The sequence below is a fragment of the Scyliorhinus canicula genome, chromosome 6 (genome assembly GCF_902713615.1).
Source record: "Scyliorhinus canicula chromosome 6, sScyCan1.1, whole genome shotgun sequence".
Classification (NCBI taxonomy): domain Eukaryota; kingdom Metazoa; phylum Chordata; class Chondrichthyes; order Carcharhiniformes; family Scyliorhinidae; genus Scyliorhinus; species Scyliorhinus canicula.
Window position 1 is genome coordinate 5498886 of NC_052151.1, and position 17805 is coordinate 5516690.

The following is a 17805-nucleotide window of genomic DNA, read 5'->3' on the forward strand; positions in this document are numbered from 1 at the left end:
TTGTTCCCTCAACCACATCATTAATATATATTGTGAATAGCTGGGGTCCCAGCACCGATCCCTGTGGTACTCCACTGGTTACTGCCTGCCAATTTGAGGAGGGCCCATTAATTCCTACTCTTTGTTTCCTGTCTGCCAACCAGTTTTCTATCCACCTCAGTACACTCCCCCCAATCCCATGCCCTGTAATTTTGTACTATAATCTCTTATGTGGGACTTTGTCAAACACCTTCTGAAAGTCCCATATACCACATCGACTGGCTCTCCCTTGTCAACTGTATTGGTTACATTTTTTTTTTTTTAGAACAGTACAGCACAGAACAGGCCCTTCGGCCCTCGATGTTGTGCTGAGCAATGAACACCCTACTTAAACCCACGTAACCCGTATACCCGTAACCCAACAATCCCCCCATTAACCTTACACTACGGGCAATTTAGCATGGCCAATCCACCTAACCCGCACATCTTTGGACTGTGGGAGGAAACCGGAGCACCCGGAGGAAACCCACGCACACACAGGGAGGACGTGCAGACTCCACACAGACAGTGACCCAGCCGGGAATCGAACCTGGGACGCTGGAGCTGTGAAGCATTGATGCTAACCACCATGCTACCGTGAGGCCCCTCTTTAATTCCAACAGATTTGTCGAGCACGATTTTCCCTTCCTAAATCCATGCTGACTCTGACTGATCCTGCCACTGCTTTCTACATGTCCGTTATAAAGTCCTTGGGCGACTTCCGGTTGCGGCTATGCGGAGCTAAGCCGCACGTTCGGCAGCTCCCGCTACCTAAGGACTTTTGGGCCGATTTGAGGACCCCAAACGGCGCTGTCTCGACGAATCCGGGGGGGGGGGGGGGGGGGGGGGGGGGGGGGGAAGGTGTCTAGAGGAGCATTCCCCATAATTTATGGTGCTCAACCGGAGTGCGGCAAAGGAAAAAGCTGCAGCAGCTCCCCAAGAAAAGCGGGGGAAGAAGGACACAATGGGGGCCGGTGGAATACCCGAGGACTGGTGGAAGTGGGCGCAGGAGCAGCAAGCTTCTCTTCTGCGCTGTTTTGCGGAGCTGAAGGCTGAGTTGCTGGATGCGACTACCAACAGGCTGCTTGAGACCCAGGCGGCCCAGGAGGTGTCCATTCGGGAGTTGCAGCAGCAGGCCGCTGAGCGGGAGGAGGAGGCCGTGGTCCTCGTGGGAAAAGTGGAGTTGCACGAGGCACTTCACAAAAAGTGGCAAGACCGCTTGGAGGAGCTGGACGTTCGCACGAGGCGAAAGAATTTGAGGATCCTGGGCCTGGCAGAGGGGCTGGAGGGGTCGGATCTCCCGTCGTATGTGACCACGATGTTGAGCTCGTTGATGGGAGCGGGGTCCTTCCATTTGCCCCTGGAGCTTGAGGGAGCTCACAGAGTGCTGGCCAGGAGGCCCAAGGCAAATGAACCCCCGCGGGCGGTGCTGGTGCGGTTCCATCGATTCAGCGACCGGGTGTTTGCGCTGCGCTGGGCCAAGAAAGAGAGGAGCAGCAAGTGCAAGAATTCGGAAGTGCGAATCTACCAGGACTGGAGTGCGAAGGTGGCTAAGCGGCGGGCCGGGTTCAACCGGACGAAGGCGGTGGTGCATGCCAAGCAGGTGAGATTTGGAATGCTGCAGCCTGCGCGCCTGTGGGTGACATACAAGGACCGGCACCATTACTTCGAGTCCCCGGAGGAGGCGTGGGCCTTTGTACAGGCGGAGAAGCTGGACTCGAACTAGGGCCTGGGGACACACTATGGCCGTTGCTGTTTTCGCTAGGGCTGTTCTGCAATTTTGACACGTGCTTTTTTATGCTGGTTTTCTTTTTGCTCTGTTTCCGGGTGGGTCTGTTGGGTATGGTTGTGGGGTATGTGGGGAATGTTGGGGGTTTGTGTTTTATATGTTCTCTTCTGTACGGGGCTGGGGGTTGGGGTGAAAATGGGATTTTGGGGAGTTGCGTCAGAAGGGTGGGGTGTGGCAGTGTGAAAGCGCGGGCTTTCCTCTGGTTTCCCGCGTTGCGGGGCAGTGGGGGGCAGAGCTGGCGGTGGGGGCGTGGCCTCTACTGGTTTTCTTTCCCGCGCTGAAGCGGTGCCAAGGAGGTGTGGCAAGAGGGGGATGACCCCATGCCGGGAGGAGATGGGTTTTGGCGGGAGCTGCCGGAGTCAGCAGAAGTCAGCTGACTCACGGAAGTACCATGGAGGGTGCGTCGCAGCTAGGAGGGGTCCTAGCCTGGGGGGGGGATACCGGGTTGCTGCTGGAATAGCCAGCAAGGAGCTGGTGTGGGCCGGGGGGGGGGGGGGGGTAGAGGAGAGGCGTTATCGCCATGGGGAACGGGTCGGGCGGGGTGAGCTGGCCTGGGGCGAGCGGTCGATAAGCTATGGCTAGCCGGCGGGGGAGGGGAGCGGGTTGCCCTCTGATCCGGCTGATTACCTGGAACGTGAGGGGGCTGAATGGGCCGGTTAAGAGAACTAGGGTATTTTCTCATCTGAAGGGGCTGAAGGCGGAAGTGGCTATGCTCCAGGAGACCCACTTGAAGGTGGCGGACCAGGTTCGTCTGAGGAAGGGGTGGGTGGGGCAGGTTTTTCACTCAGGATTGGACGCGAAGAACCGGGGGGTGGCGATTCTCGTGGGGAAGAGGGTGGCGTTCGAGGTGGCTGAGGTGGTGTCGGACAAGGAGGGCAGATATATTATGGTGAAGGGTAGGCTGCAGGAAGAGAAGGTGGTGCTGGTTAATGTATATGCCTCGAATTGGGATGATGCTGGCTTCATGAGGCGCTTGTTGGGTCGCATTCCGGACCTGGAGGCAGGGGGCCTGATCATGGGGGGGAGACTTTAACACAGTGCTGGATCCCCCACTGGACCGGTCCAGTTCAAGGACGGGTAGGAGACCGGCGGCGGCCAAAGTGCTGAGGGGGTTTATGGACCAGATGGGAGGGGTGGATCCCTGGAGGTTTGGGAGGCCGAGAGCGCGGGAGTATTCCTTTTTCTCTCATGTCCATAGGGTTTATTCCCGAATAGATTTTTTCGTCCTGAGCAGGGGATTGATCCCGAAGGTGCAGGATGCCGAGTATTCGGCCATAGCAATTTCAGACCATGCTCCGCACTGGGTTGATTTGGAGATGGGGGAGGCGCGGGACCAGCGCCCGCTCTGGCGCCTGGATGTGGGGATGCTGGCTGATGAGGTGGTGTGTAGGAGGGTCCGGGGAAGTATTGAGGGGTATCTTGATACCAATGACACGGGGGAGGTCCGGGTGGGGATGGTCTGGGAGGCTCTGAAAGCAGTGATCCGGGGGGAGCTGATTTTCATCCGGGCCCAGAGGGAGAGGAGGGAGAGGGAGAGACTGGTGGGGGTGCTCCTGGATGTAGACAGGAGATACGCGGAGGCACCGGAGGAGGGGTTGCTGGGGGAACGGCGTAGTTTGCAGGCCAAATTTGACTTGTTGACCACCAGAAGGGCGGAGACACAGTGGAGGAGGGCGCAGGGCGCGGTATATGAGTATGGGGAGAAGGCGAGCAGGATGTTGGCGCATCAGCTCCGTAGGCAGGATGCGGCTAGGGAAATTGGTGGAGTGACGGATAAGGGTGGGAATGTAGTGCAGAAGGGGGCAGAAGTAAATGGGGTCTTTAGGGACTTCTACGAGGAACTGTACCGGTCGGAACCTCCGATGAGGAGAGGGGGGATGGAGAGCTTCATGAACAGGCTATGTTTCCCAAATTCAAGAGGCGCTGGTAGAGGGGCTGGGGGCGCCGATAGAGTTGGAGGAGCTAGTCAGGGGGATTGGACAAATGCAGTCAGGTAAGGCGCCGGGGCCGGAGGGGTTCCCGGTGGAATTTTATAAAAAGTATGCGGATTTGGTGGGCCCCCTGTTGGTGCGAGCCTTCAATGAGGCATGGGAGGGGGGGGCTTTGCCCCCGACGATGTCGCGGGCGCTGATCTCTCTGATCCTGAAGCGGGATAAGGACCCCTTGCAGTGTGGAGCATACAGGCCTATCTCGCTCCTCAATGTTGACGCTAAGTTGCAGGCGAAGATCCTGGCCGCCAGGATAGAGGACTGTGTGCCAGGGCTGATACACGAGGATCAGACAGGATTTGTCAAGGGACGGCAGCTCAACACGACCGTGCGGAGATTGCTAAATGTTATTATGATGCCGGCAGTGGAGGGGGAGGCGGAGATAGTAGTGGCACTGGATGCAGAGAAAGCGTTTGATAGAGTTGAGTGGGGGTACCTGTGGGAGGTGCTGGAGCGGTTCGGATTTGGGGAGGGATTCATCAAATGGGTGGGGCTGCTCTACGCGGCTCCGATGGCGAGTGTCGTTACAAATGGAAGGAGATCGGAGTACTTTAGGCTCTACCTTGGGACCAGGCAGGGGTGCCCCCTGTCCCCCTTGCTCTTTGCATTGGCGATTGAACCTTTGGCGATGGCGTTGAGGGAGTCAGGGAGATGGAGGGGTCTGGTGCGGGGTGGGGAGGAACTTCGGGTATCGCTGTATGCGGATGACCTGCTGTTGTATGTGGCGGACCCAGAAGGGGGAATGCCGGGGGTGATGGAGCTGTTAGCGGAATTTGGGGGCTTCTCGGGCTATAAGTTAAATTTAGGCAAGAGCGAGGTATTTGTAGTACACCCGGGTGATCAGGAGGAGGGAATTGGGAGACTCCCATTTAAGAGGGCAGTGAAGAGTTTCAGATACCTGGGGGTGCAGGTGGCCAGGAGTTGGGGGACTCTCCATAAGCTTAATTTTACCAGGCTGGTGGAGCAGATGGAGGAGGAATTTAAAAGGTGGGACATGGTGCCGCTATCGTTGGCGGGTAGAGTGCAGTCCGTCAAAATGACGGTTCTCCCGAGGTTCTTGTTCCTCTTCCAGTGTTTGCCCATCTTTATCCCTAGGGCCTTTTTTTAGAAGGGTGACTAGCAGCATCATGAGCTTTGTTTGGGTGCATGGGACCCCGAGGGTGAAGAGGGTCTTCTTGGAGCGGGGTAGAGATGGGGGGGGGGGGGCTGGCGTTACCCAATCTCTCGGGGTATTATTGGGCGGCCAATGTGTCGATGGTGCGCAAGTGGGTGATGGAAGGGGAGGGGGCAGCATGGAAACGGATGGAGAGGGCGTCCTGTGGAGATACAAGCCTGGGGGCCCTGGTAACGGCGCCGTGGCCGCTCCCTCCTACGAGGTATACCACGAGCCCGGTGGTGGCGGCTACCCTCAAGATTTGGGGGCAGTGGAGGCACATAGGGGCGAAGTGGGGGGCTCGATGGAGGCTCCGTTAAGGGGGAACCATCGGTTCGTCCCGGGGAACATTGATGGGGGATTTCAGGGTTGGCACAGAGCGGGCATCAAACAGCTGAGGGACCTGTTTATTGATGGGAGGTTTGCGAGCCTGGGGGAGTTGGAGGAGAAATTTGGGCTCCCCCGGGGAACATGTTCAGGTATCTGCAGGTAAAGGCGTTTACTAGACGGCAGGTGGAGGGATTCCCTTCGCTTCCCGCGAGGGGGGTGAATGACAGGGTGCTTTTGGGGGTCGGAGAGGGGAAGATATCTGATATCTACAAGGTTATGCAGAAGGTGGAGGAGGCGTCAGTAGAGGAGCTGAAAGCTAAGTGGGAGGGGGAACTGGGGGAACAGATCGAAGACGGGACATGGGCTGATGCCCTGGAGAGGGTTAATTCTTCCTCCTCGTGTGCGCGGCTTAGCCTCATCGAATTCAAGGTGCTGCACTGGGCCCACATGTCCGGGTCTAGGATGAGTAGGTTCTTTGGGGGTGAAGACAGGTGTGTCAGGTGTTCGGGGAGTCCAGCGAACCATGCCCATATGTTCTGGGCATGCCCAGCACTGGAGGAGTTCTGGAAGGGGGTGGCGAGGACGGTGTCGAGGGTGGTGGGATCCAGGGTCAAGCCAGGATGGGGACTCGCGATTTTTGGGGTTGGGGTGGAGCCGGGAGTGCAGGAGGCGAAAGAGGCCGGTGTGCTGGCCTTTGCGTCCCTAGTAGCCCGGCGAAGGATCTTGCTGCAATGGAAGAACGTGAGGCCCCCAAGCGTGGAGACCTGGATCAACGACATGGCGGGTTTTATCAAGCTAGAGAGGGTCAAATTCGCCCTGAGAGGATCGGTACAAGAGTTCTTTAGGCGGTGGCAACCTTTCCTCGACTTTCTGGCTCAACGATAGGGTACTGGGACAGCAGCAGCAGCAACCGGGGGGATGTGATACATGCGCCGGGTGGGAGAATTGTGGGAGGGCCGAGCGAATCACGACACGCCGCCCTGGCACCCCCCATGATTCTCTCCCCCCCCCCCAAATGGCGTGTCACGTCTTGCTTGACGCCACTCAGAGAATCGGCGCTCGCCGTTTTTCATGGCGACCGGCGATTCTCTGGCCCGGATGGGCCGAGCAGCCTGACGAACCCGACCGGTTCACGCCGGCGTCAACCACACCTGGTTGCTGCCGGCGTCATCATCGCGCGACAGGTAAGTGTGGGGGGCGGAGAGAGGATCGAGCACCACGGGCGTGCTGATGAGGTGACTGGCCTGCAATCGGTGCCCACCTATCGTCGGGCCGGCGTCTCTAAGAGACGGACTCTTTTCTCTCCGCCGCCCCACAAGATCAAGCCGCCATGTCTTGCGGGGCAGCGGAGGGGAAGACGGCAACCGTGCATGCGTGGGTTGGAGCCGGCCAACCTGCGCATGCACGGCTGACGTCACTTAGGCGCAGCCGGCCGCGTCATTCTCGGCGCGCCGCTTTGACGCGCAAGGCCCATCGCCCGAGATTCGCGCACCGCCGCTCCTAGCCCCCCGGTGGGGTGAGAATAGGGGGCGAGGAGCAGCCTCCAACGCCGGAGTGAAACACTCCGGGTTTCACTCCGGCGTCGGCTGTTTCTCTCCGTTTCGGAGAATCGCGCCCCTTGATAATAGATTCAAGTATTTTCCCCACTACCAATGTTTCTAATTTCCTGCTTTGTCTCTACCTCCCTTTTTGAATATCGGAGTGACGTGAGATACCCTCCAATCTGCAGGGACAGTTCCAGAGTCTATAGAATCCCGGAACATGACCACCAATGCACCCACTATTTCCAGAGCCACATCCTTAAGAACTCAGGGATGCAGATTCTCAGGCCCTGGGGATTTATCCGTCTTCAATCCCATCAATTCTCCCAGCACCATTTCTCTACCAATGTTGATTTCCCTCAGTTCTTCCCTCTCACTAAACCTTTCATTCTCCAATATTTCTGGTATCTGATTTGTGTCCTCTCTTGTGAAGACAAAACCAAAGTATGTATTCAATTGCTCAGCCATTGTCCCTTATTGTGCATTCCCGTTTTTGTCTGTAGGGAGCCTACATTTCTCTTTACCAATCTCTTTCTCTTCACATATCTATAGAAACTCTTAGTGTCAGTCTTTATGTTCCCTGCAAACTTACTTTTGTAGTGTACTTACCCCATCTTAATCAATCCCTTCGTCCTTCTTTGCTGAATTCTAAACTGCTCCCAATCCTCAGACCTATTATTTTTCTTTGCCAATCTATGTGCTTCTTCCTTGAATCGGATACTATTTCTAATTTCCTTTGTAAACCATGGATTGGCCCTCTTACCAATTTTGCTTTTGTGCCAGACAGGAATGAGCAGTTGCTGCAGTTCCCCTATGCATTCTTTGAATGTTTGCCATTGCCTATCAACTATCATCCCTTTAAGTAACTCTTCCCAATCTATCAAGGTCAACTCAGGCCTCATATCTTCATAGTTTCTTTAATTAAGATTCAGCACCCTGGTCTTCGAATCAACTACTTCACTCTCCATCTTGATAAAAAAATTATATCATGTTATGGTTGCTCCCCAAGGGGTCTCGCACAGCCAGATTGGCAATGATTCCCCTCTCATTACACAGTACACAGTGTAAGATGGCCTGCTCTCTAGCTGGTTCCTCCACATATTGGTCAAGAAAACCATCCCATATACACTCCAGGAATTCCTCCTCTACGGCATGGTGGCTAATTTAATTTGCCCAATCTATGTGAAGATTAAAATCACCCATGATCACTGATATTCCCTTATTATATGCATCTCTAATTTTATGTTTAATACAGTAAGAAGCCTTACAACACCAGGTTAAATTCCAACATTTTGTTTCAAACACTAGCTTTCGGAGCACTTATCCTTCTTCAGGTGAATGTTCGGAGCAGTGCTCCGAAAGCTAGTGTTTGAAACAAACCTGTTGGACTTTAACCTGGTGTTGTAAGACTTCTTACTGTGTTCACCCCAGTCGAAAGCCGGCATCTCCACATCATTTGTGTTTAATGACATTCCCAAATTAACAACTGCAGTTTGGGGGTCTATACAAGAAACCCACTAATGTTTTTTGCCCCTTGGTATTTCTCAGCTGTACCCATATAGACTCCACATTGTCAGAGATAATGGGCGAAATTCTCCGACCCCCCGCAGGGTCGGAGAATCGCCCGGGGCCAGCATAAATCCCGCCCCCGCCGAGACCAGAATTCTCCGCCACCCGGGAATCGGCGGGAGCGGGAATCACGCCTCGCCAATCGGCATGCCCCCTGCGGCGATTCTCCGGCCCGTGATGGGCCGAAGACCCACCGCTGAGAGGCCAATCCCGCCGCCGTGGTTTCAACCACCTCTGATGGCGGCGGGATTGGCGGCGGGAGCGGGCCCCCGGGGTCCGGGGGAGCAGACCCCGGGGAGTGCCCCACGGTGGCCAGGCCCGCGATCGGGGCCCACCGATCGGCGGGCGGGCCAGTGCCGTGGGGGCACTCTTTTTCTTCTGCATTGCCACTGCCTCCACCATGGCGGAGGCGGACGAGAACCCCCCTACCACGCATACGCCAGTGGTGACGTCAGTGGACGCTGATGCACCGGCGCATGCGCGAACCGGCGAAGGCCTTTCGGCCAGCCCCGACGCCAGGCGTCAAAGGCTGTTGGCGCTGGTTTTGGCGGCAGTCGGCGTGGCGCCAACCACTCCGCTGCGGGCCTAGCCCCCAAAGGTGCGGAGAATTCCGCACCTTTGGGGAGGCCCGACGCCGGAGTGGTTGGCGGCACTCCGCTACACCGGGACCCACCGCCCCGCCGGGTAGGGGAGAATCCCTGCCAATATCCTTTCTCACTGCTGTGTTAATTTCCTCTTTAACCAGCAGTGCCACGTCACCACCTTTTCTTTTATGCCTGTCCTTCCTACATACTGAATAGGACATTCAGTTCGCATCCCTGGTCACCCTGCAGCCAAGACTCTGTAATCCCAATTTTATCATATCCATTTATACCTATCTGCGCGATTAATTCATCCACTTTATTGGAAATGTTCCGTGCATTAAGGCACAGAACCTTTAAGTTTGTCTTTTTCACAATGTTTGTCTTGCTCCCAATATTTTTCTCTTTTGCCCTGTTTAAATTTTTCCTTTGGTTTCTCCACCTATCACTTTTATTGTTCACTGATATGGCCTACTTGTGACTCCAGATCCACAGCAATGTGTTTGACACTCAAATGCCCTCCGAAATGGAGGGCAGTTAGGGATGGACAATAAATGCTGGCCCAACCAGCGACAGCACATCCCGTAAAAATACATTTTAAAAAAATTCTATTTTTATTTCAGATTTCCAACATTGCAGTATTTTGCTTTTGTATTGCTCCAAGTGCTACTGAATAGGTTTAAGAATTAACCCTATGCACTTACCCTTCCCACTTTTCTGAGTTTAGCTCCAGCCAAAGCAGCTGCCAATCCTGTCAGTGGACGATCATCTTCAGCCATCGATGATGAAAAACCTGAGGAGGGAAGAGGTGGGGCAGGAGGGGGAGGTGGAACAGGAGGTAATGCCTGCCCTGGAAGTGGAGGTGGCGGTCCAGGTGGAGGAGGGGGTCCTGACACTGGCAATGGAGGAGCAGGTGGAGGACCTGGTGGCAACGGTGGTCCTGATGTTGGTAGCTGCGGTGGTCCAGGAGGAAGAGGGGGTGCAGGTGGAGGGAGCGATGGTCCTTGGACACCATCATTTGTTGGGCCAATACCTGTGTTAATAGAACAAAATAATCAGATAAAAACATGATAGAAAATTACTTTGAGTTTGTATGTTTTTTGTGAGAAGACAAACAACTATCAGCTATGTCTACCCACTCATAAATCCGACTCCGCACTGTTCACATAGGCACTGAGCGACCAATATTCACCCTGGGACTGAAACCAAGGTGGGAGGTTTTTAAGGCAGCCCATCTTCACCAGAGGACATCTGTCTCAAACAAACTGCAGTGCAAATGTTTGGTACAATTGCTGGAAGTGGGGGCTGTCAGAAGTATCTGGAAATAATTTGTGCCATTCTAGTTCTGGGATAGTGAGAGATTGCTGGCTAAGTTTAATGTCACTTAAGACTTGCATACTTGCATACCAAACATATGAATTAGGAGCAGGAGAAGGCCACTCTGCTCCTTGAACCTGCTCCACCATTCAACAACATCATGGCTGGTCTGATTGTGACCTCAACTCCACTTTCCTCCCTACTGCCTATGTTTTTGACTCCCTTGTTAGTCAAGAATGTATCTACTGCTGCCTTAAAAAACATTGAATGACCCAGCCTCCACCTCTCTTCGCGAAAGAGAGTTCCAAAGATTCATGGCCCTCAGAGAGAAATCTTTTTCTTCATCACCGTCTTAAATAGGAGACCCCGTTTCCCTAGTTCTAGGTTCTCCACAAGGGAGCATCCACCTTGTCAAGTCCACTTAGGATCTTATATGTTCAATTCCCATACCGGCTTACCCGAACAGGCGCCAGAATGTGACGACTAGGGGTTTTTCACAGTACATAGAACAGTACAGCACAGAACAGGCCCTTCGGCCCTCGATGTTGTGCCGAGCAATGATCACCCTACTTAAACCCACGTAACCCGTATACCCGTAACCCAACAATCCCCCCATTAACCTTACACTACGGGCAATTTAGCATGGCCAATCCACCTAACCCGCACATCTTTGGACTTCATACTTCATATACTTCAGTAACTTCATACTTGTGACAATAAAAGATTATTATTACTATTATAATAAGATCACCTCTCATTCTTCTCAATTCTAATGAATACAGGCCCAACCTGTTCAGCCTTTCCTCATATGACAACCCACACATTCCAGGAGTCAGTCAAGTGAACCTTCTCTGAACATCCGGTGGTGGCCAGTGGTATGAGTGTTCGCACACAGGGCGGCTCCTGCTCAAAGGCATGGGAGAGAGTTCTTTTACCCGATATTGGGTGTAATTTCGACGAAAAGGTATAGTTGAAGGTCGGAGGAGTAGTTTCCCTCAGGAGTGGTATGTCTGCTGGTTACCAAACCTGATAGAAGACGGTGAGAGACCTGGCCAAAGAGTTGGAGGAAACCTGTGGCGCAGCAGTGGGTGTAATGATGGTGCAGGGGGAAGGGCTGGTACAAGGTGGAAAGCCCCAGATGGAGCAGTTGATGACTTTTATTAAAGAGGAATTCCGCCAGCAGAGGAAGGAGATGTGGGAGGATCGCTCGAAGGCCATCGAAGGAGCATCCCTGAAGAGCTCGATGGAATGCCTGGAGAAGTGCTTGGAGGTGCAGGGATCGCAGAGCCTAGAGATCGAAGGAGTGATCTTGGACCACAGCGATCGTGTGGTGGCACTGGAGGCAGAAGTGGGGCTTTTAGGAGGCCGTTGCAAAACTTTTGAGGGCAAAGGTAGAGGAGCAGGAGAATACCTCGAGGAGGCAGAACCTGCGAATAGTGGGCCTGTCTGAAGGAGTGGAAGGTGTGAGTGCCACGAGGTACGTCTTGAAGATGCTGATGGGGCTGGTGGCAGAGTGGGTGCTAGATAAGGCCCATAAAGTGAACAGACGCACAGGTCCCTGAGGCAGAAGCCTATGTGGCCATCCCGTAACAGCCTCCCCGAATAGGCGCCGGAATGTGGCGACTAGGGGCTTTTCACAGTAACTTCATTTGAAGCCTACTCGTGACAATAAGCGATTTTCATTTAATCTAAAATGATGGGAATTGTGGTCAGGTTGGGACACAGACAAGCTGCAGCTTGTGGTTTGCAAACAACCACTCAGACATATGCAGCAATTCACACCTACAAACGCACCATTCAAGGCGATTAAAGTAACAATGGGGCCATCAGGTCCATCACAACACCTTCCAGACTAGGCAGCACCGAGCTTCTGCTTGGAGCCCGCCCAGGATTGGCCACTGAGTGCCTACCCCAAAAGTGATGTGGCAACCCCTCATTGGATGTGACCAATTAGAGGGTGGAGCCCTGAGGAACTGATTGACAGTGACCCCGAAAGCGCCCACAAAAGGGGCAGGGAAAACTCAAGCCAGTTAAAAGCCATGATGTGGAGATGCCGCCGTTGGACTGGGGTGAGCACAGTAAGAAGTCTTACACCAGTTAAAGTCCAACATGTTTGTTTCAAACACTAGCTGTTGGAGCATTGCTCCTTCCTGAGGGAGCAGCAGTGCTCTGAAAGCTCGTGTTTGAAACAAACATGTTGGACTTTAACCTGGTGTTGTTAAGACTCCTTACAGTTAAAAGACAATGCAGCCATGATTTCTGTCTCTTTTCGACCGGCTCCTGACCACCAACACCAGCCAAGTTCAAGGACATCTACCGGAAGACAACCTCTCAGCAGACAACCTCCAGCCGCCACACATGAGGAAACAGATAAGGCCTTATCTACCCTGCACCGAGCCCGTCATTTGGAAATTAAGTCAAGGTCGTTCAAACAGATCATTATTGTCTTATGGGCAGCACGGTAGGACAAGTGGATAGCACTGTGGCTTCACAGCGCCAGGGTCTCAGGTTCGATTCCCCGCTGGATCACTGTCTGTGTGGAGTCTGCACGTTCTCCACGTGTCTGCGTGGGTTTCCTCCGGGTGCTCCGGTTTCCTCCCACAGTCCAAAGACGTGCAGGTTAGTTGGAATGGCCATGCTAAATTGCCCTTAGTGTCCAAAAAGGTTAGGAGAGATTATTGGGTTATGGGGATACGGTGGAAGTGAAGGCTTAAGTGGGTCGGTGCAGACTCGATGGGCCGAATGGCCTCCTTCTGCACTGTATGTTCTATGTTCTAATGAGCAGGAACGTGTGATTTCTTAAGTATAGAACTAATCTTATGTTCAATAAATAAACTGAATGCTTGTGTGATCCTTTGTCCAATACACAGGGTACACTCACACACTGTGATTATTCTTATTAAAAGAGACAGAAGTCAACACTTAGAGCTGGGAAAGGAAGATCTTGACTTCATCAAGGAGCATAAACTACGGGGGAGTAGGGGTGGGGATGGAGGGGGGAGGTTGACGCGACGTGGCAGGGGGTGAGAGATGACATGGTCAGGAACCATCTGGGATGGGCTAGATACAGGGTGGAATTAACAGGGCTGTTAATGGGGAAGGTGACGTGGAATGTCCCGGGACTTAATGGACCAGCTAAAAGGTCACGGGTGTTTGCGTACCTTAGGAGCACGAAAGCGGAGGTGATCTTTCTGCAGGAGACAGACCTCCGTGTGAAGGACCAGGTTAGGTTAGGAACAGGTGGGTGGGGCAGGTTTGCCACTCGGGGTTTGATTCGAAATCGAAGGGAGTGGCAATTACAATGAGCAAGAAAATGGGGTTTGTGAGTGCGAAGGAAGTGAGGGATCCATGTGGGAGATATGTGATTGTGAGTGGGGTATTGGAAGGGGCGCCGGTGGTAAACGTGTATGTCCTACATTGGGATGATGTGGGTTTTATGAAAGGGTTGCTGGCAGCGATCCCGGATTTGGCCAAGCACCAGTTGATTATGGGAGGAGATTTTAACTGTGTCCTCGGGTCGAGGGTGGATAGGTCGAGCCCCAGGTCGATGGGTAGGGTACGAATGGCAAGGGAGCTGGGTGGGTTTACAGAAAGGCTGGGTATCGTGGTGCTTTCAGAACCCAGGGGAAGGGGGTATTCCTTTTTTCACCAATCTATAAGGTGTATTTGAGGATCGATTATTTTGTTGGGAGCCAGGAGATTTTGGTTGGGTTGGAGGGGGCACAGTATGCGTTGATAGTTATTTCAGACCATGCGACCCACTGGCTGGAGATTTGGCTTAGACCGGGACGAGGGCAGAAGCCAAGGTGGAGGATTGATTCAGGGTTGCTGGCGGGTGAAGACTTTTGTCACATGATGCAGGCCATTTTTTGGGAAGCACTGAAGGCAGTGGTCCAGGGAGAAATGATCTTGTTGAAGACTCACGCGGATAGGGAAAGGAGGGAGGAATATGACCGCCTAATGAGTGAGATAGTGGAGGTGGACAGGGAGTATTTGAGGGTGCCCACCACGGAGGGAGTGGCGAAGAGGAAACATTGCAGGTTGACAAAGGGGAGGGTGGTAAGACAGCTAAGTAGGGCAAGACGGGTGCAATATGAATATGGGGAGAAGGCGAGTTATATTCTACTGAACCAGCTGCGTAGGCAGGCCGCATCTAGCAAAATATTGAGGATACAGACTGGAGCTTGGAATGTGGTGTCAGAGCCGGGGAAGATCAATGAGGTTTTCAGGGAGTATTATCAGGGATTGTACAAGGCGGACCTGGGGGGGACAGTTTTTGGAAGAGCTGGAGTTTCCCCAGAGGCAGGCGATGGAGAAACCCCTGGAGCTGAGGGACCTCCTGGCATCCACCGGCCACACCTCCTTTTGGACGTATTGCTTCACACCCAGAATATCATACATTATTACAGTTGTAACCTTCAACTAATAATCCAGGAAGGTCTTTAATCTCTTGAAGAATATAAATTGAATAAATTCATTTTACGAATGTGGGCGTCGCTGGTTAGGCTAGCATTTATTCCCATCCCTAGTTGTTCTTCAGAAGGTGGTGGTGAGTTGCCTTCTTGAACCCAATTATTTTTTCCAATTGTGGGGCAATTTAGCATGGCCAATCCATTTAACCTACACGTAGGGGCCGGTTTAGCACAGTGGGCTAAACATCTGGCTTGTAATGCAGAACAATGCCAGCAGCACGGGTTCAATTCTCGTACCAGCCTCCCTGAACAGGCGTCGGAATGTGGCAACTAGGGGCTTTTCACAGTAACTTCATTGAAGCCTACTCGTGACAATAAGCGATTATTATTATTATCCTTGAGTTGTGTGGGTGAGACCCACACAGACACGGGGAGCATGTGCAAACTCCACACGCACAGTGACTCGGGGCCTGGATCTAACCCGGGTCCTCGTGCTAACTACTGTGCCACCGTTGACTGCTGCAGACCTTGAGGTGTAGGTACACCAACTGTGCTGTTAGGGAGCGAGTTCCAGGATTTTGTCCCAGCGACAATGAAGGAACGGTGATATATTTCCAAGTCACGGTGGGGAGTGACTTGGAGGGGAACCTTCAGGTGGTGGGGTTCCCAGGTATCTGCTGCTCTTGTCCTTCTAGAATGGTAGTGGTCGTGGATTTGGAAGGTGCTGTCTAAGGAACCTTGGTGAGTTACTGCAGTGCATCTTGTAGACGGTACATAGAACATAGAACGATACAGCGCAGTACAGGCCCTTCGGCCCTCGATGTTGCACCGACATGGAAAAAAAACTAAAGGCCATCTAACCTACACTATGCCCTTATCATCCATATGCTTATCCAATAAACTTTTAAATGCCCTCAATGTTGGCGAGTTCACTACTGTTGCAGGTAGGGCATTCCACGGCCTCACCACTCTTTGCGTAAAAAACCTACCTCTGACCTCTGTCCTATATCTATTACCCCTCAATTTAAGGCTATGTCCCCTCGTGCTAGCCACCTCCATCCGTGGGAGAAGGCTCTCGCTGTCCACCCTATCTAACCCTCTGATCATTTCGTATGCCTCTATTAAGTCACCTCTTAACCTTCTTCTCTCTAACGAAAACAACCTCAAGTCCATCAGCCTTTCCTCATAAGATTTTCCCTCCATACCAGGCAACATCCTGGTAAATTTCCTCTGCACCCGTTCCAAAGCTTCCACGTCCTTCCTATAATGAGGCGACCAGAACTGTACGCAATACTCCAAATGCGGCCATACTAGAGTTTTGTACAACTGCAACATGACCTCATGGCTCCGGAACTCAATCCCTCTACCAATAAAGGCCATCACACCATAGGCCTTCTTCACAACCCTATCAACCTGGGTGGCAACTTTCAGGGATCTATGTACATGGACACCGAGATCCCTCTGCTCATCCACACTACCAAAAATTTTACCATTAGCCAAATGTTCCTCATTCCTGTTATTCTTTCCAAAGTGAATCACCTCACACTTCTCCACATTAAACTCCATTTGCCACCTCTGAGCCCAGCTCTGCAGCTTATCTATGTCCCTCTGTAACCTGCAACATCCTTCCGCACTGTCTACAACTCCACCGACTTTAGTGTCGCTGCAAATTTACTCACCCATCCTTCTGCGCCCTCCTCTAGGTCATTTATAAAAATAACAAACAGCAACGGCCCCAGATCAGATCCTTGTGGTACGCCACTCGTAACTGAACTCCATTCTGAACATTTCCCATCAACCACCACTCTCTGTCTTCTTTCAACTAGCCAATTTCTGATCCACATCTCTAAATCACCCTCAATCCCCAGCCTCCGTATTTTCTGCAATAGCCGACCGTGGGGAACCTTATCAAACGCTTTACTGAAATCCATATACACCACATCAACTGCTCTACCCTCGTCCACCTGTTCAGTCACCTTCTCAAAGAACTCGATAAGGTTTGTGAGGCATGACCTACCCTTCACAAAACCATGCTGACTATCCCTAATCATATTATTCCTATCTAGATGAATATAAATCGTACCTTTTATAATCCTCTCCAAGACTTTACCCACCACAGACGTTAGGCTCACCGGCCTATAGTTACCGGGGTTATCTCTACTTCCCTTCTTGAACAAAGGGACCACATTTGCTATCCTCCAGTCCTCTGGCACTATTCGTGTAGCCAATGATGACCTAACAATCAAAGCCAAAGGCTCAGCAATCTCTTCCCTGGCTTCCCAGAGAATCCTAGGATAAATCCCATCAGGCCCCGGGGACTTATCTATTTTCACCTTGTCCAGAATTGCCAACACTTCTTCCCTACGCACCTCAATGACATCTATTCTAATAGCCTGGATCTCAGCATTCTCCTCCACAATATTATCTTTTTCCTGAGTGAATACTGACGAAAAGTATTCATTTAGTATCTCGCTTATCTCCTCAGCCTCCACACACAACTTCCCACCACTGTCCTTGACTGGCCCTACTCTTACCCTAGTCATTCTTTTATTCCTGACATACCTATAGAAAGCTTTTGGGTTTTCCTTGATCCTACCTGCCAAAGACTTCTCATGTCCCCTCCTTGCTCGTCTTAGCTCTCTCTTTAGATCCTTCCTCGCTTCCCTGTAACTATCAAGCGCCCCAACTGAAACTTCACGCCTCATCTTCACACAGGCCTCCTTTTTCCTCTTAACAAGAGATTCCACTTCTTTGTAAACCACGGTTCCCTCGCTCTACCCTTTCCTCCCTGTCTGACTGGTACATACTTATCAAGAACACGCAATAGCTGTTCCTTGAACAAGCTCCACATATGCCCAACCCTTGCAGCCTACTTCTCCAACCTACACATCCTAAGTCATGTCTAATGGCATCATAATTGCCCTTCCCCCAGCTATAACTCTTGCCCTGCGGGGTATACTTATCCCTTTCCATCACTAATGTAAAGGTCACCGAATTGTGGTCACTGTCTCCAAAGTGTTCACCTACCTCCAGATCTAACACCTGGCCTGGTTCATTACCCAAAACCAAATCCAAAGTGGCCTCACCTCTTGTTGGCCTGTCAACAT

General features: G+C 52.3%; 1 protein-coding gene across 4 annotated transcripts in view; it reads right to left on the reverse strand.

Annotated features, from left to right (window-relative positions):
* Nucleotides 1-17805, reverse strand: part of enah (ENAH actin regulator) — a 482877-nt gene that overhangs the window by 83098 nt on the left and 381974 nt on the right. For all 4 annotated transcript variants that reach the window (XM_038798926.1, XM_038798924.1, XM_038798925.1 and 1 more), the window contains one exon: nt 9674-10002. In XM_038798926.1, coding sequence (XP_038654854.1) covers nt 9674-10002 — 329 coding nt within the window. The remainder of the gene's footprint in view (nt 1-9673; nt 10003-17805) is intronic.